Raw genomic sequence first — 18,984 nt, 5'->3', positions numbered from 1 at the left:
GCTAGAATGTAAATGAAGAAACATTTTTCCCACACTTTAATGCAAACAGGCTCCTTCCAATGGAAGGAGGGCAAGTGTTTGAGTGCATGGAGAACATTGTGCACAACATCAGTCCTACCTTGATGGCCAACGTGATGTCTGCATAAGCACAGAAGCCGCCTCCCCTGTCGCTGGAGCAGTGATGGAAACCTCCTCCTGGGGAAGAGAGAAATCCAAAGCCAGCAGGGTCAGCGCAGGCCTGGAGAGGTCCATTATTTTCAACAACTATAACTGGCAATCTAAAAAAAAAAAAAAAAAAGGCTGTTATTGAGTTTATTGCAGCTTATGGAAATTGCTACTGATCCCTTGAGGCACAACAATGGGGTTATTGACACCAAAATGGGACAATTCAATTGCTGTGAGAAATGCCTGAAGTGCAGAGACGCAGAGGGACGGAGAGAAGGAGTGAAACTCTTTGAGGAGTCAAGAGCCGTTCTTCCAGGTGAGGGGTTGGGGTCCCTGCCTGCTGCCTCGCCATCCCGAAATCCATTCAACTGCAGCTTGAAGTGAAATATGACTGTGAAATATGTCCAGAGATGGTCAAGAGGAATCTGATTGGCAGTTATTTGCGTGGATGGATGGGAATGCCCACAACTACGAGGAAAGACGGCATGAATGCAAACTTTCCTGCCATCATTTACTGCTTTAATAATTGTTTGAAAAACGCCGACTTTCAAAAAAAAAAAAAAAAAGGAGCTGTGCTGTGAATCAGCGAATATCGCCGCTGAAAACAGAGAGTTGACTGGGGCTTGTTTGTCCTCTGTGCCGTATGACAGTGACTGGTCTTGGTGTGGAAAGCACTTTGTGTTGGGGGTGGTGGTCTATCATCAGTTTATCACACAGAGGGAGGAGGGACCCTCTTTGTCAGCGGTGTCGACATTTCTGCACACAAATAGATTTGTGGAAAGAAATCTCTCGCTGGGCCATCGTTCACACGACACATGCTGCAGATCTGGGCTCCACAAGTCTGGCCGTCAATTGTTTAGACGACACAAGCAGGCACTAGTGGAACCTACAGAGTTAAATTGTACACAAGACTGAATACGACAATTCTGCAGCTACAAGAAGCCATAATTAATATTCAGGCGGTGCAGGTATTCAGTTATCATTTGCATCTTTAAACAAAACCAATGTGGATAACATTTAAAGAAGCTGAGGTCGCCATGATTAAATGAAGAAAGTTGTGCGATGAGATTTGGACCTTGTTGTTTGGTTTACTGATGATAACCATTAAAAAAAATAAATAGAGTGAGCCCAGTCCAGAGAAAAACAACATCCTTCATGAAAAACTCAGAGGATTTGAGTCACAAGTCCAGTCAGACCTGTTTAGTTACAATACGACTGGCATGATGTACATGGAGCGCCTTCACTTACCTACATTTATGGCCCATCCTCGATCCACTGCCAATTTTCCGGCCTGTAAAAACATATGAAAATGAGACCGCATTGCGCTTTCTATGTAAAAAAATAAAAAAATTGCAATTGCAAAAATGTCACTTGTAATTATTAATACAAAAATTACTGAAAAACGTGAAAATGTTACATGTCATCAAAATATAAAACAAAAAACATATATTCAGACTGAAACTTGGTTGTTTTGTTTATTTGGTTGTTTTGTTGATCTAACGGTCATTCAGACAAACTCCCACTGAATTTCCTTCAACGGAGGAGTCCAAGCAAAGACCTCAGCAGGACGCTCCCACAAAAGCTGAAACAGCATCAAACATCGAGAAACAGAGGACTCATTTCTTTAAGTTCAAAATAAAGCTTTTCATTTCAAGTTCCCAAGTGCTGACTCTGAGTGAGTGTCTGCCTAGCCTAGCCTAACGCCAGCGAACTCCACCAGACGGGAGGTATCCCTCTCTTTATCAGCATAAAGAGAGAAAAATAAATCACACTCTTTCCGTCCTAAAGATGATGAATTCTGCTGCATGCAAAGCAGTTGTTACTTCTTTATAGGAAATTTGTATTATTTCTTTGTGAAATGAAAAAGGGAATTTCTCAGTCATGTTCCTCCAGATTAGCATGCAGGATGCCTGAAGGGTAAAGATATGAGATGGGAACATTCCATTTAAATGCCAATAAAGCTCCCAGGAGGAGGATAACAATATAGATGAGGTTGTATGACACTCTGATCACGCCAACACTGCACTCGCTTTGCAAAATCAAGGAGGGGAGCACGACGCATGTTTCATTATAGGCCTCTAATTGCACCTGCACGGCTCCATCCAACCATCCAGCCTATTTTACATCCACATAAATCAAACCTTTGGGATACATCCAGGCGTGATGTCATTTAGAATTGAATCAACTATATGTGCTGGATACAAACTGTGTGACTATGCATAATCTGCCTATATACACTATATTCTGTGCACAGGCAAGTCTGGAGAGAAGACTGCACCTTTATCTTCACGTCTGCATGAGAAAACAACTCCAGGTGTTACAAGCTGAGGCTAAACTGCTACTGACTGCAGGGACTTTGATTGTTTCAAAGGAAATTTAGCACGCTTTAAGTTAAAGATGCATTTATAATTGTCGTCAAAAATATACTAATATATATTTTACCGTAAAAAAAAAACAAAAAAACCCAAATACTGTTTCTGATAGGAAAACTGAATTTAATTGTACTTTGATTATACACTTTTATTCAGGTATTTATGGACAGTGTGTTAAGCATTTACCAACATACAAATCATAAATCAAGCCAAATTTTACACACTGGACCTTCAGTAAAAACACATTGAGTAGAAAGGAAATAAAAAACAGACAAAAAAAACCCCCAACATATCCTGAAGACCCCGGACCTGGGACCACAGACCCTTTCAACAAGCCCACTACAGGGTGAGAACAGAAAAGTATGGGTGTCATCTTTGGGCTCAGGCTCTTACCATGATTGTTCCTCCTGTCTGCGTCCTTAAAGGCCTCAGCACCCTCCTCTGCACCAGGAAGTTAGGCAGGAAGATGAGAGGTGGGATTTCTGTGATCGTGGCCACCACCAGAGACCACTGAGGAAAGGAAAGATGAGTAGAGACCTTCATGAGTCGTGCTTATTGCCAGTACAGGGGCAATTAAAACCACAGACGCACCTTAGTCAAATGAAAATTACAGTTAAAAATAAGATTTAAAAAATAAATAAAAAAAACAACCCAGCATGATTTAATGCTCGTGCGGTCAAGTTCAGTTTTACAGTTTCAGAAATGTTGACTAAAAGGATTCATCCTAATTCCCAGAAGCAGCTTGGGATTAAAACTTTGACACTGGCAGAATCAGAAACAGCACAGAGTGATGTAAATTCACAGCAGGTAACTGAGGGCAACTCTACTGAGCCCACCAGCACAGATACGCACATCATGTACAGCATATCTATGCTGAAGCGGGCAGCGCAAGTCAATTCACGAACTCCTGAAACAAAACTACCATCAACAAAAAGAAGTGGTAGCTCTGCATCATGCACAAAGATTTTCCATATGAACAAATGCAGCGAGATGAGATGGGAAAGTGACCTTCAATCGGTTAAGGTAGCGTTTGGTGTGAACCACCAGCAAATCCTCTTCAGTAGCTTCTCTGGCCTCCACGATGCTCCCATCAGTGATGAACTTCTCCTCTGAGGGAAAAGAGGGACAGAAAAAACAGCATTAGAGGCAAACAGACACAAAACAGCTTGACTGTAGTTGCAACTTCAAAAAGGAAAGAAAAACAGCAGAACAGCAATAAAGTTTTGTTTTTTTTTAACAGCTAATTTTGAATAAGCAGCAGATTGAATCCTACAGAACTCTCATTAAAAGCACCATGGCACCAATGTCTATAAATCTGCTACATCATCCCCCCTTTTTGAATGCAAAACTTGCAAGGGTTGAGTTTTCTCTCCTGTCAGCAGAGGCTCGTTCTTTGTTTGCACTCTTTGCTTGCGAAAGTTTTGCAAATTGACGTGTTTACGCCACTTTAAGCAAAGACGAGCCGGGCTGCAATTAAGCGGGACGGCGGCGTGTGAAGTGGCGCCAGTTTTTTGTCGGACGCCGTTTTTTTTCCCCTCGGCCTCGAGACCCTTCGCTAGACTCCAGCTCCTCCACCTGGCACGCAGTCCCACGGGGAGCCGGCCCTCATTATCTATTCTCCATCACTCGGCCCTTTTTCACTTCCCGAGTTCAGCTCTCCACTTTCTCCTCCTTTATCTTCAACTCTGCTTGCCTCTCACGCTGATCCATATGCATTAGTTTGGGGACGTGTCCTCTCAATAAGCCTCCCCGCCTCTTTTTTTTTTTTTTTTACCTTACCTCTCAAAAAGTGAATGACTTTCCCCCACTTCCCCGCATCAAACGGGTGGAGCTTCTCCAGGCCCATGAAGCTGATGTTGTAGTCTGGGTGGTACACGATGGGCACAAACCTTCGCGGGATGTCAGCCAACAGCTCCGAGCGGTGGGCGCTGAGAGAAGAAACACAGCGTTCATGGACTCATTTCCCAAGTGGCCTAATAAGCACCACTGCGAGTGGTGTCATGTTTGTTTTTCTCACCTCCCCTTGCCTTCATTATCTTCTTTGTGTGACATGCTTCTCCAGCATTGTCTCCTTCATCTGGAAAAACCAGAGGTAAATGAGAGCCGACAATGACGTTCACTTTGTCGAAGGTTGCTGTAAATATTTACAGTGACGGCAAACATGCGGCTCATTACAGTGTCTAGAAGGGAGAAACCCCGGGGAAGGAAATGATAGACGGCACCGCAAAAAGACACAACCGAGGACGGGAAAGTGGTGTTCAACATGGGGCTCAGTGTCAGGCCCCCCCAGGGTCCAGTGTGGCAGCTCGCTCAAGTGGAGTCGCTCACAGGGATGCATCATTAAAAACTGGATACCAGACTGGCGATGGAGCGGCAATGGAAGTTTAAGTCGTACTATAAGTTCATTAAAAATAAATCTTAAGTTATTTTTTTTATGTTATGTCAGGTTTCATGTGACATTGCCCGTGATATAGTTTTCTGCTCCCGGGGTCCAACGGTTCATGGTCGCTGCTCCAGACTCGTCACATAAAAACGATGATGCGTAATCAAAGGAATTAAAGGAACAATTCTATATGGACAGTTTCAATATTCATTCAAAAATGAACTGAAACCCAATACCAGCCAGTTCAAGAACGGAAAGGACTGAATCGAATCGAAGTGAAAGTTGAACGTGTAGAAAACAAGTGAACTGTTTCACTAGAAACAAAACAAAACCATTTAGTAAAACATTTTGTCATGTCCGCGCTCCTATTATACCAAGCGCAATCACAGGAAATGCCACCATCTCTTACGTGCAGTCCTTAAGTTCGTTGACAGCCGGCTCACATCTCACGCATGCGCACAAACCCACCACACATTTCTACATACGCAATAGCTCGGGTGAGTCGTGCGCGCAGCGGAGACGCCGTCCTAACACTCCCCGCCCAACTCGCTTCCGAGGCGGCGGCGCTAAACCCGCCGTCGCTGCTGAATTCTACGGGACTGGAGCTCCTGCCGTGTCCGTAGAGGAGGCGACAGTCGACAACAACACGACTCACCTGCCACTGGCGCGAGGAAGGAGGAGGGGGAGGAGGGAGAGGAGTGCGGGTCGAATCGCTGCTGCTCGAGCCGAACCGAGCCGAACCGTCAGGGAGTGACCGCAGTTTGGGTCAAGTGCTCACTGTTCAATATTCATTCTTCATCTGTCGTCAGTGGGTGATTGAGTGGAAGCGGAAACACACGGCTCGCGTGAGCCAGCGGCGCCGCGTTCGTCTCCATTTCTTCCCCCCCTCTCTCCCCCCCCCACCACACTACGCTGAATACGTAACGTACGTAGTTGGCGCGCAGGCTCCGTCCGCTGACGTTCTTCTTCTGTGGTGAATTAATGGGCAACTCTCTCAGGCTTTCGCTTTCACGGAAGTGCACAGACGTAGAACACATGCTGTGAGTTTAAAAAAAACAAAACACGGAACTAATGCCCCCCCCCCCCTTTTTTTTTTTCTTCAGTTTTCTTATGAAATGAACCCACCGTGGTCGTAATATTGACTCAATAGCAGCCTTTATGGTAGAGTCACACAACCGTATTAGAGGAGGGACCTTTCGACGCCACATTAGTTGAACTGTTCACATTGTATCTATGCCTTTCCAGAATATATATACATATACATATATATATATTTATATATATATATTTTTTAATTTGTTCATTTTTTAAAGCACAATCACTGTCGAATAGAGACCCACAGAGCTCCTTCCTTCCTTCTCAGCCACACAGTGTTGTTTTCCTTTAATCTTATTTCAGCGCTTATAGTTACCCACAATAAATAATGTATCAAGGTTACACCACAGTCTTCAGTGTTATAATACAGAAGCTGGCTGGCAGAATTACCTGTTATCCCTTATAAAAATCCTTTGACCTGCGTGCTGGCAGCTGAGACAGCAGATGTCTAAAAATAAGATGGTATGTTAATGTCTGTGCCTGTTTAATATTGCTGGCCTGCCTCTGAAGTAAGGACAGTCTTGATCTCTCAGGGGCTGTGGAATTATTTCATAGTCATTCTCTGTGTGTATTTGTCGCTATGTGTACACACAAACACACACACACACACACACACACACACACACACACACACACACACCAACATGTACTATGGAAATGTATCGAAATATTCCTAAATAAGTATTTAATAAACATCTTAGGCACTGACGTGAGAACTTTTTGTTTTTGACCATTGTCAGTTTGTTCAATTTCATTTGCAAGATTGCTACAAGTACTAGCAATGCGCTAATGGAACTTTTACTTCTTCTGTGGTTGCAGCAACTATAGCAACCACAAAAGTCAATAAAAGTATTGATCCAACGGGATTACAGGGACATTGATAAATACACATGTTAACATATAAATATTTCTAAGGCAAAATGAAACTGTTACAAGTTCTGTGACAACAAACATAGCATCCACAGTTTGTTAAATAGAGATTTTGGATCACTTCCGATCAAATATCCAGTTGTAATTTTTTTTATAGTCACACTTTAATGGTGGACACCTTGAGATCCACATTTGACAGGGATTAGATTGCCTGTGAAAGAGCCACAATGAGCACCCGTTCCCATAGTGACTGCCAGCGCTGATACAGCAGCTCCTCCCATCAAATAAGAGAGCAGAAATAAAACTCTTGCTGCTGAAGAGACGATGCTTATGATATGGCAGTCAGTCATCTGAAATAGTCTCTTCACCTGATAACATTGATCCAGACCACTGACTGTACGGATTCAAAGTGCGCAATAACAAACAAAGCAGGAAGCATCTCAAGTATTTTTTTCAAAAGTCAGAACTGCTCATGTTTTTACAGACCACATTCTAAAGCTGATTTTATCTTCAGAATAATATTAAAATGAACTGACACTTCTGTTTGACCGGGTTTTTTTTTTTTTTCAAAAGTAACTGATCAAAAACTGTCGTATTATTTTTGCTTCTGTCACTGATGTACACTGCATATGATATGTACGTGTGTGTGTTTGTCATCTATGACTTATTTCAACATTTTATTGTTTCCATAAATATGTATGGTTTGGAAAGGTTAGATTACAGGGTGTAGAGATGAAGCAGGTGGAGATGTGGACAGCGTGTGAAAGCAGGTTGTGAACAAGTGGAGTAAAGTGTCAGGTGTGAGGTAACAGCATCAGCGGGAATAACAGCAAAGGTGCAGAAAATGGTGGCAGAAGCAGTGATGTTGGCTGAATTAGAGAGTCAGTGGCAGTGAGGAAAAGACAGGGGGCATAGTTGGGGGTAGTGGAGATTGAAATGTTGAGAGTGACCAGGATGGACAGGATCAGGAATGAGTCCACCAGAGGGATAAGAACATGTTTTATGTTTTGGAGATAAAGCCAGAGAGGCTTGGGCATCAGTTTTTTTCGATCATGTCACCATCATCTCAGCGTGCAACCTCTGTGGGAACCTGCTAAACATGTGCCGGAGGATGAGCTATTGTGCGCTGATTGTTTGCGACGTGGTTGCTTTAATTTTGACTGAGAATGGAGCCATGCGTCTAAATCCTACATGGTTTCATTTGTTTCCTTTACATCTGGCAAGAGGACCCTGGAGAGCTGCGCAACAATTCATTCCCACTCAGACAAAGAAGCCCCTCAGGCTTCCATCTCCTCAGTCTGACGTGCACATCGTCCGATATCCACCAGCAGGCGGTGATCTCATCAAGCACCCAGTCTGGGTGTCCTGCCAGCTCCTGGCTGTGGCCTCTTTGGGTGCCATTCCCACAGTGATCGTCAGTGGATCTACATTTCAAGCATTCTTTGAACAGAGTCTGCTGAAAACAGATGTAAATCAGCGACGACACAGGTTGTTACGCACTGCACATTCGCTCGACGTATGAATCATATTCCACCGTCATGAAATATTTGGCATATGACAAATCTGGGTAGTTGCAAATGAAAGTTCAATGAATTTGACATGAGTTGCCATGGCAACAGGATGTCACACCTGTGTTGTGATGTGTGTCAGCGCGAGACATCTCATTCAACACTGTGAAAGGACGAGCTGTCACGCAGGTGCAACACACAATTTCTTTCAGTCAAACACTTGCCAGAGTTGCATTGAACTGAAACTATTGTTTGTGGTCACAGTCCTGTTCTCTCACTCTCTGGTCAGAGGAATTCATTTTTCTATCGCAGTCTGTTAGACAAAGGCTTTCGGGGCGCATGGGATTTTGGCTGCAGTACCCTGAGTGGCCACTGGAAAATAAAATGCTGCCTTATATGCCCAAACACTGACATTTATTGCAGTTAGGTTTTTTTTTTGTTGTCCAGTTTGGACAACCAAAACCCATTTAACTTGTGCTTTACATTTCTCACAATTTGACATTATCGTTTTTAAATATTGATCCAATAACCCCAGTTGTTGATTGTGAGTTTTCTAATAGAATTACATGAGTTAAATTGTTTCCTTCTCAAAAGTGAAGAATTTGATTAGCAAACAACAGATCAATGTCTACGAGTCGCACTCTAAGGTGTCAGCTGTGCGTGCAAACCGCAAATCTCTTCCAATAACTCTTTCAGTTTATAATTCCATGTGCATCTGTTGAAAGTTACAAAACAAATTTGAGAACAGATCCAAAGAATTAACCGAATGCAGCCCAGTAATCCATCCAAAATCACACTTTGTTTTGTTTTGTTTTTTTTTTGCCAAACAGCAGACATGTTTCAAGCTAAACAAAGTGAGGATTTGCATAGTCAAGCTGTATAAACAGTTCCCTTTGAATTTCAGCATGATTTAAAAAAAAAATGATAGGACATATTTAGAACGTCAAAGTGTGTCGCTCAATGTGGAACAATCACACATCTCATGAATTTTAAAATGTGAGCCACATTTCTCCCAGGAGCCTCGACCACACTGGCACTCACAGCCAGCACAATGCGCTTGACAGAAAGACCTCACAGAGGAGCCGCAGCCCTGCACAACGGTCATCAGCGGGATTGTCCAACTCCTCCCAGACACTCACATCTGACAGCGGCTTCCCTGTCACCACAACACTCTTGACAGGAGGGCGAGGACGTTTGAACAACAGTGAGAAGAGATACGATTCTAGACCTCTCTTTAAAAACATCAATTGTTAAACAAATTGTTAACATCAATATGTCACATACAATAGCAATGGTGTCTAACATATTGTATGAGTTAGTTATTCGCTTCTATTGATGATTATACACCAACTAATCATCTTGCCTGCAAAGATATACAGTATCTGTTCTTCTGAAAAGATGTTTTAAGATTATTTGTTTTCCTGCCAGCTTAAAGGTCAGCAGATCTCATATTGTGTGTGGATGAAAGTTGTCTAATGTGAGATTGAAAATACAATACTGACGTGAGATGCCTTGACAAATTAGTTATACTCCACACAGTCCACATAATGGTGCTCTTAAAACAGACACATTCATTTTCTCTACAACCCAACTCTTTCTTTTTTCTAAAGATTAAATGAGTAGAATTCCTTTAAAATTATTATGCAAAAGCAGAGCAGACATGTATTTTTTTTTTATTTGGCTTTCAGGGTAGCTGAAAAAAAAAGCAATAGTGGTTGATTTCAGCGTGACGCAACCAAATAAGTCGGGCAGTTTATTTTCATTATTTTGATTTTCGAGATTTTTTGTAGCATCCCTGTCTCCTCCGTAAGGGAGACAACAAGGACAACCTTGGACTGCAGCACTCTTACAACTGGACTCTGTGCTATCCAATGGGCCTTGCAAAAATCTGTCCTTTTCCATGCAGGGTATTAGTAGTGTGTTGCCACAAGCTTCAACACATTATAAAAAGTAAATATTAAAATTCTGAATAATAGAAAATATGATTACAAATTATTCATAGTCACACTGCTGGCAGAGCCTATTTGTCATATTAAACTGCCTGCTGCTGTGGAACACAGTAACTTAATTTATCATTTTGATATAAAATATATAATATCAGACTGCTTATGACCAGCCAGTCATGTTTATACTGCTATGGCATCCCAAAAAAATAAAGTAAAAAAGAAAATAAAGTGGTACAAGTGGAACAGCTTTGTTGGAGAAGGTGACTTTGTCCTGCTCAGTGGAATAAAATCATCTAATCCAGTGCCAAGAAATACAAAGCTTGCTTTAAAGGTCACATCTCTCCTCATCAAACTGTGCGTTCCAACATTTGAGGCAGAAAGCTCAGTGGGTGTTTAGGCTGCAATGGTGTTGGTTTGTTGATAATTTGCCAAATCAGGCCTAAAATAACGCATTTTACTCAAAAACCAAAACTTGTGGTTTATCGGACAAATTCAATGTGGGGCGGATCAGTAAAGTGGACCCCTAATGAAGCCAGAGAGAGCAGCATAATTATAATAGATTGAGCTTTTTTTTATTATAGATTGAATGGCTATTGTCCTCTGCCTGCTTTCCACTGTATACCGAAGACAGCTTCATATAAACTCCCACTTAATAAAATACATTAATACACCACATTTAACTAAATATGAATCTTGCATAAAGTAGTGAACATTACAGGAAGTGGAGTGAGAGACTCGTCAGCATTACGTTAGCCCTCAATGAAGTGAATGTAACAGATTCTGACGGAACCCTCCCCCGCTGCATTGCGCCGTACGTTCTACCCACCAGGTTTAATTGTTAGATATAACTTTGCATCATCTGCATAGCAATTGAACCCATTGTAAGGCTTTGTTAGACTAACTGTATTACCAAGAGGTAACGTGTAAATGTTAAAGTGAAGGGGTCCAAGAACGGACCCCTGAGGGACTCCATGACTAACTCTTTTACGTTCTGAAAAGCAATTATGCACATGAACAAACTGAAAGCGGTCAGACAGATAAGATCTGAAACTATTTAAGACTTTTTATTGCCAATGACATCCCACAGTCTTTTCAGAAGAATGCTGTGGTCAACTGTTTAAAATGCAGCACTGAGATGTAGAAGAACTAAAACAGATAGACAACCTGATGCTAGATGCCATCACAAGATCACTACTCACGTTTCCCGTTCATTTGTTGTGATTATTCCCAAAACCTGAGTGAAACACCTGATATAGTTTATGGTCATGTAAACAGTCACTGAGCTGGCAACTGTTTTGTCTTGTATATTGACAGGAAATGTTGGAGATGTGGCCTATAATTAGACAGGACGTGTCCAGAATAGTTTTGTTTTTTTTTAGAAGGTGGCGCATTGGAGCTAGCATTGAGTTTGGAACGGTCACACCTCACCGGAGTCACCGGAGAAACACTCTGGCCGGGAGGGTTGAGGACAGGGAGCCAGAAGATGGACGATGGAAGCAGACACCATGGTTGGAAACAGTTTCGACACGGGAAATCTTCAGAGGGGTTTAAAAACTCCCGCCCAGCGCACCACCTACGGAACTGCAAACAGAATGCACAATCAGCAGCAGCAGAGCAAACATGACACCTCGTCAGAGGAGTCTCTCAAAGCACTGTCGTCACCTTGCCAAGGAGGGATGAAACATAATGCATGATGAGCTAACATCACGTTATATCAACCACTTACAGTCTTTTGTCATATGCAATCATAACCATCCGTTAAGCATTACAAATGCATTATAATCTCTTATGAATGCACTCAAATTGAATTATACAACAGCTCTTCATAATAACTTTGTTAGGTATAATGGGCGGCATGCCAGGCAGTCTTGGAAGTGTAGCTGGGTTGTGTGAGCAGGAGTTCCTGGCATTCCTAGCATTACAGAGGGAGCAGACTTGCAGGAAGCATCAGCTTAAACTAAAGTAAAGCCCCAGTAGTTAAAATTGTTTCATACCATCCTGCGGCTTGGTAAAGATTAGCCGACCCCATTTATTTTCCCCCGTTGGCATTGGGATGTCGACAGTGGGACAAATCTCTATGGGCGATGGGCCGACAGGTGGAGGAGGCGCAGCGGGTGTTAAGCAGTTGAGAGTGATGCAGAGATGGTTGGAGGAACCGTGCTAAACCTACTTTATTAAAAATAATGTTTTTTATTAATTATTATGTGATTTGTTGGAGCAGTGTTGGAGAGACAGGAGGATGGATATAAAGAGATGAGGCAGGTTGGACATTTGGGTGCCACTGTGGCAAAGGAGAAGTTGGAGGCACAATTAATTAGAAAAAATTGGATTGTAGGGGAGAAATAGCGGGAGTGCAGGAAATATCAGGTTGGTTTCAGCCTGCAGGCACAGAGAGCAGCCTGTCATGTGTGTTGCAGATAAAGTCGCCTCATGAGTACGCTTTGGAATAGTTTGGGGATGGGGGTCTGGCTTGGGCGGACGGCCAGCAGGATGACAAGGGCTGAAGGTGGCCGACCATGTGGCACCTCGGCCTTGCTGAAAGAGGAGGTGAATTTGAACTCACCACACAATTTAGTCCAGAAATGAACTTTTATCAACCCACAGTCAGTTGTGAAATATGCAAAAATGATCAAAATAATTTACAGACTTCAACTTTCCTCTGACATACATGTTGTTGACAAAATTGAATGGAAACCATATACTGCAGCCTATAAGACAGGCCACACGCCAAGCACTTAACATGTAACCTACGTCTTGGTAAGCACTCTTTCTGCGTTTATATACTGGTGTGAAAAGATAACTGTCTCAGTTGAATGGCAACCGAGAGGTTCCTCTCACATCCATCAAATTGTAGTTGCACCCTTTGTGACTCTAAGTGCTTGTGTAGCTGTAAGAGGCACTGCCGAGGGTCATTAAGTCTAACAGATGCCGTCTAACGTGACATAAATAAAGTGCTGTTAAACCACTACACGCTCTGCATGAATAACCAACACTGACTGTGGTGACTGACTGACATGTGACTTGAGGACTAACACCGATGCACAAAGACAGTCCACAAGACAGCAGCCAGTACACTCACTCCAGCCATAAAGGCTGCACGTTGTTTAGAACATTGTTCCAATGATTGAAGATGCGGTCTCAGGGCCAGATTCACAAAGTGATTGCCCAGCTTTTGCCGAAGAAAAACCCAAATAAGACAAAAAAAAAAATTAACAAAGAATTCGGAGGGCAAAGGTAATAAAAAGGGAAAGAAAATGTAATGAGGTGCTGGTAGTGACAGAGATGCGAAAGATTCATTTCAATATATTTTTAATTGATCATTTGGTGCAAAATGACGAAAGGCGCCATTAGAAATAGCACCTTTTCCCAGTGACTTTCCCACTTTGCGCTGACTTCCACGCAGTTTGACAGACATAAAGGCGTCTTCCTGGTGCAGTCAGACCAGACGCTCTCTGCCCTGCAGAGCTTATGAGGTGTGAATGATGTTGGAATATATGGAAAGACCATGACAGCAGTCACAGTAAGACGGAGGCGTCGTAATGCCAGGTGCGCACAAGAGCACGCATATCGGAGCAGAGTTTCCCTCTTTGAAATCGGTAAAATTGAAATTTTACTGAGGTCGAAGTTAACGGGATCATTCTTTGCACACATCCCACCACACACATACTCGTATCCAATAACCCGGGCCAGGTTACCATGAACTACCTGACTCAGGCGCCCTATTCTGGGCGTTTTTGCGCCTGCGTATCATTAGGGTAAATATCTTTGTGGATAAAACACTAAAGTGGTGGAGGCTGCAAGTGCAATGCCGTGGGAAAAAAATGTGTTGTAAAAATGTAAAAAGTTATTTACCGCTGTGCTCATTCGTTGATGATCTGGCCCTCGCTCAACCCAGTGGATCAGGGGCAATTACTACAGCTGATTGCTCAGCTCCGTTTCCTCATTTAGCCACTGATGTAGTTCAAACTGGACTCTGTATTTAAGATGCTAGTCACTTTGCTTTCTCCATCGTCTGAAACTCACTCTAAACACGGCTCAATAAGCTCTAAATGACAAATTCTTTCCCAAACCGTGTACTATAGAAGTTATTTAGATATATAGCTTTAATAAAATACAATGGCCTGGTTTCCTGCAGGAGCAGGATTTAAGCCCCAGTTCTAGACTAAATCACATTTCAAAGCAGAGCTTGCTGCAGGAGCGTTCTCAGTCATTGATTAAAATATAGTCAGACCTCTCCCACCCTAACCCTAACCCTTCTGCTTTCTTGAAGGAAGACTGGAGCTATCAAACCTGAAATTAAAGATGATCAGAGGCTTATAAAAGAAACTGAAAGACAACCACCAACACCCTAAATAAGATTTCTTAATGAGACAGCTTTTTGGGACAAAGAAGGTCAGACCCTTTGTTAAACTCCCCTTTTAACCTGAGGGGAGCCCACATACCTTCATTCTTACAGGTACGCAGTACAGTTTTTATGAATATGGGAGCGTGACTGAAATAAATGGCTGTATTGATGGATAGAAAATTACCATGAAGTGTCTTTCTACAGAAGATACTGAGTTGTACAAGTATTGTACAACTCCAAGAATGAAGCTCTGCAACAGCCTCTTGGAAGACAAGGTTCAAGGATTTTCCAGAACTCCTCTGTGTGTGCAGTCTGAAGCAAGACCACACAATGGAACCCTACTTGTTGACAATGAACAGAAACGTGCAGACAAACTTCTTGCTCACCACTTTTCTTCACCACCCATTCTTAACCTGTGCCACCTGCCACCTGCGTCTCCAACTTGGGTGAAGACTGAATTTAAGACAATTAAACTGAAGTAGCACAAACAGCTTAAGCCATTAGCTTTTACTCCATTGTGATATGGTTCAGTTCAGCATCATTAAACGGCATCAGGCCAAATATATTGTTTTTTTTTTTTTGGTTTGAATCCCTGCTCTATGTACAAGCTGTAGTAATGAATTAAATGAGTCGCTCTCATTTCTCCCGGACGCTCACTGTTGACTTGGAACTGTGATTTGGATTACACGCCCTGATGTGTATCTTAATACAATACAATACAATACAATACAATACAATACAATACAATAATAACTCTTTAGGAGGGGTGGGCAATTATTTTTTTACAAGGGGCCACATGGCAAACCTGAACCATGTCGCAGGGTGTTTTTAGAATGAACATTGCACAAACATTATTGTCAGATAGGTCAGTTGGGTTTTTCCCCCTCTGTTTGTCATTGTTGTTTTCAACACACTCCATCAATGAAATTCAACCTTGTCAGCTGTGCACCTACAGCACTTGAGTAATATTTGCTTTTATAAGTAAGCATATATTAGCCACACGGGGGAATAAATTGTGATGTTTGTTTCTCTATTTGACCTCACTGTGGGTGTTGAGTGTTGACAGATGCTCATTTGCATGCGTCACCAATTTTGGAAAATACATTTATATTTAGGCTATTTTGTGACATCTAAAATCTCTCATTGATAGAAGCCTTCTTTCCTTTGGCTGAGTGGGGGAAAAAAACAACACATGAGAGAAAATTTGAATCCTAAATTGCTCAATGAGGTCAGAAAAAAAGCAATTCCATTAATATTTCTGAATAGAGTCAACGGGGATTTGAATATGCCCAATCTCCTTAAATAACTGCATTGTGTTGTAGGAAGGACCCGTGATCTTATTCATGAAGAAGGAGGGCACACCAGCGGTTAAACCGAACCACAAACTGTGAGGAGGCATGAATTACAGAAAGTGCCATGACTGATTTCCATTTCACTTTGTGGCCCTGGTTTCCTTGTATTGACATCTGCAGGAGTATGAGGTGAATACCCTGACCACCTCGCTCTATCACTCTTCATCTCGGGGGGGACGAATGGGATTTAGCATTACAGCAGCAGCAGCAGCAGCGGCCACTGTTACTGTAGCAACCTCTGATATGCTGAGGTTTTGTAAAAATGAAATTCTTACAAATGAGTATCCACCGAAGCCCTTGTAAACATTACCTCTGTAGGAAAACCACTTTTTATTTTTATTTTTTTAACCCCCATTGGACACAGAGAATTTCAACAAGATTTAGTTCTTCCTCCAAATGAGAAAATTACCTGAAGGCTCTAAATATAACTTCCCAAAAAAGAGAGACAGAAAAAAAAAATCCATCTTCTTTGAAATTCACTTTGCTTTCTCTACAGTGCTTTGAAGATCTCTACAAGGCTCAGATCACAGAAAGCTGAATTATGGACTTATCTTTTGAGATGTGGCGCAATACATCCAAAAGGCTGGGAAGTGATTGCAGCCAGGACTTTGCCCACTGTGCTGATCAGTGGACAATATGAGAAAAAGTCTCCTCCTTTTTGCTGCTCGTTGGTGCTTTTCCCAGACCAAAATACCAGTAGTACCAAAATAAGGTTCTAATGCACAATGCATCCTTTTGAAAACATCACACGTGAGTACTCAAGTCCAAAGTATGAATTCATTGTCATCCACTGTCACAACCACGTCAACTGTAATGTGTGTGAAACACAAGAAACCACTAGAGGGCAATCACTGTGAGGGACAACAGGCCTCGTGTGTTTGTGCTTGTGCTTTTTCTTTTGTTCTTATCTCAAATAGAGCATAGGGGAAAAAGTCACACGGTAATTTTGTTTCAACAAAAGACAATTCATGGACATTTCAGTAATAAAAGCTATTCATCCCCAAATGTGTTTTCACCTTGTTTATTTGTTTTGTTTTTTTAATTCCACAGATAATCTACAACCGTTTTCCTTTATTCCATTAAAACGAAAGAGAACAAAAGAAAAGGTCATATCTTAATCATATCCAGTGATGCTGGGTTACTGGAGTGGCAGCTGCATTATTCCAATAAACTGATATGGAATCATCTTGGGCGTGCGTGTTTTCGTAGGGCAGTGCAAATTGAATTGGTGATACATAATCAACGTGTCTGTGATTGATAGGAGTGGCAGCTGAGGTGTGGTTGTACTGTTGGAGAGCCATGAAATCTCTTTGATGATCTCGGTGGCAGCGTTTCTTCGTTGTGAATGTGAATGACAACCCTAACAGAACTCATCCTGGTCGTGACTGCAGACTGAGATGTGTATGTTTAATCAATACTAGTTGACAAAGTTTTGGTAATGTACTACTACGACACGCCAACTTTTATTCCTGACAATACTTTCTTACCCCATCGTGGGGGTTGTTGGAAGGGCAGTGGTGCAATGTCAAAAAACCCAATGAAAACCCAATGGTTTGTTGATAAGGTTATCAACAAAAAAACAACAACAACTGAACAACAAAGCTATTGAATATCACAATGCTAAAGTGCAATTGTGGCTACTTTGTTCTACATGGCTTTGACTCAAAAACATGGAGGTCATACACTGTCAAATAAAAAAAAAAAAAATAGATTGCAGCGATGACCTGTAACCCCCCCGCCCTACCTAAGTTTTTCTATGTCATTTCATTACCATTACTTGCGTTAACGTGATATTCCCGCGCTTTTCGAAAGATTAAACTCGGCCCGCTGTTGACGGTGAAAATACGGTGGTGACGGGGTGGAGATGAGGGCGTGGTCACGGATAAGCAGCAGCTACTACCTCGCCAACGCATGGATGGAGGTGTGAGAAGAATTATTTGAAGAATTATTTTGACGCGACTCACTCAGTCAGTCAGTCAGTCAGTCAGTCAGTCACTCCTACCTGTTGAGCTCTGGACTCTTCGTGTTCGTCGCACCGACATCAAAGTTCCGCCCGCCCGCCCCACTCCCCGGGACCGGGTTTACCACGTCCATGCTCCGAAGGGGTTAAAGCGTTCTCTCCCCCCCCCCCAACCCCAGAAGCACCGAGCGGCTACGAGAGGGTTTAGTTGGTGCTGTTGCCGTGCGGCGCTCACGTGGAGGAGAGGAGAGGAGAGGAGAGCGGAGCGGAGCAACGAGCCCCTGGGTAACTCGACGGCGAAGCCGCCACCACCACCGCCACCGCCAGCCATGACGGGTCGAAGGAGGAGGCTCCCCGGTGGTGCTGACAGCTCTCGCGCTTACCGCCACTGATTGAGTGCGCCGCGCGGGCTCTATGTGCGCGCGTGTGTGAGAGAGCGCGAGGGTGAGAAGGCGGGAGCAGGAGGACGAGGTTCTCGACGTCTGTCTCTCTCTCGTTGCTGCTGCTGCTGCCCCACCGCCCCCCGACCCCACCCCCCCCCCCCCACTCCCTTCCTTCCTTCCCGCCGTTTGCTTTGCTTGGTTTGTGTGGAATAATATCGCCTCCATGGACGGCCAACGGGGATTTTACGAGATGGAGAACCCGACGGAGAACCCCAGCAAGGCGGCGGAGTATCTGAAGGAGCTGAACAAGATCATAGAGACCCAGCAGGGGCTTCTGGAGAAGCAGAGGGTCCGGATCGATGAGCTGGAGCGCCAGGTGACGGACCTCTGCAAGGAGAACGTCAACCTGAAAGAGCAGCACCAGCGGCACCTGGCCACCTGCAGGCTCCAGCAGGGCAACCACTCCTCGCTGGGAGCCATCAAGGAGAACGTCACGCAGGAAAAGTAAGTTTCTCGCCCGGTGATGGCGCGGTGCGGTGCGGTTCGGTTTGGACCGGCAAACTTAGTGACACCTCCACCACCGTGTAGTGACAGCAGAGTGTTTG

At 43.2% G+C, this 18,984-nt stretch overlaps 2 protein-coding genes and 1 long non-coding RNA gene across 10 annotated transcripts in view; 1 reads left to right on the top strand and 2 right to left on the bottom strand.

Moving 5' to 3' along the window:
* Nucleotides 1-5,812, bottom strand: part of hdac11 (histone deacetylase 11) — a 400,302-nt gene extending 394,490 nt beyond the window's left edge. For 3 of the 5 annotated variants that reach the window (XM_076013250.1, XM_076013248.1, XM_076013249.1), the window contains exons 1-7: nt 5,576-5,812; nt 4,555-4,614; nt 4,317-4,465; nt 3,546-3,646; nt 2,931-3,047; nt 1,414-1,456; nt 119-195 (exon numbers count right to left, since the gene is read on the bottom strand). In XM_076013250.1, the coding sequence (XP_075869365.1) occupies nt 119-195; nt 1,414-1,456; nt 2,931-3,047; nt 3,546-3,646; nt 4,317-4,465; nt 4,555-4,589 (522 nt within the window). In that variant the 5' untranslated portion in view covers nt 4,590-4,614; nt 5,576-5,812. The remainder of the gene's footprint in view (nt 1-118; nt 196-1,413; nt 1,457-2,930; nt 3,048-3,545; nt 3,647-4,316; nt 4,466-4,554; nt 4,615-5,575) is intronic. The other 2 variants (XM_076013251.1, XM_076013252.1) reach the window with 1 other exon arrangement.
* A 6,010-nt stretch (nt 5,813-11,822) lies between these two features.
* Nucleotides 11,823-18,675, bottom strand: LOC142879787 (uncharacterized). Its single transcript, XR_012925347.1, has 3 exons — nt 18,525-18,675; nt 18,039-18,478; nt 11,823-11,920 (listed from the first exon to the last, which is right to left on the bottom strand). It is a non-coding gene; the product is annotated as an uncharacterized LOC142879787 (long non-coding RNA).
* Nucleotides 18,550-18,984, top strand: part of iqsec1b (IQ motif and Sec7 domain ArfGEF 1b) — a 125,790-nt gene continuing 125,355 nt past the window's right edge. For all 4 annotated transcript variants that reach the window (XM_076013203.1, XM_076013202.1, XM_076013201.1 and 1 more), the window contains exon 1: nt 18,550-18,883. In XM_076013203.1, coding sequence (XP_075869318.1) covers nt 18,603-18,883 — 281 coding nt within the window. In that variant the 5' untranslated portion in view covers nt 18,550-18,602. The remainder of the gene's footprint in view (nt 18,884-18,984) is intronic.

This window comes from Nelusetta ayraudi, unplaced genomic scaffold (assembly GCF_046127955.1).
Source record: "Nelusetta ayraudi isolate G7.1 ecotype Tasmania unplaced genomic scaffold, CSIRO-AGI_Nayr_v1 ptg000146l, whole genome shotgun sequence".
Classification (NCBI taxonomy): Eukaryota; Metazoa; Chordata; class Actinopteri; order Tetraodontiformes; family Monacanthidae; genus Nelusetta; species Nelusetta ayraudi.
The sequence above is the reverse complement of the archived record's forward strand: the minus strand, read 5'-3'. Positions and strand labels throughout refer to the sequence as shown.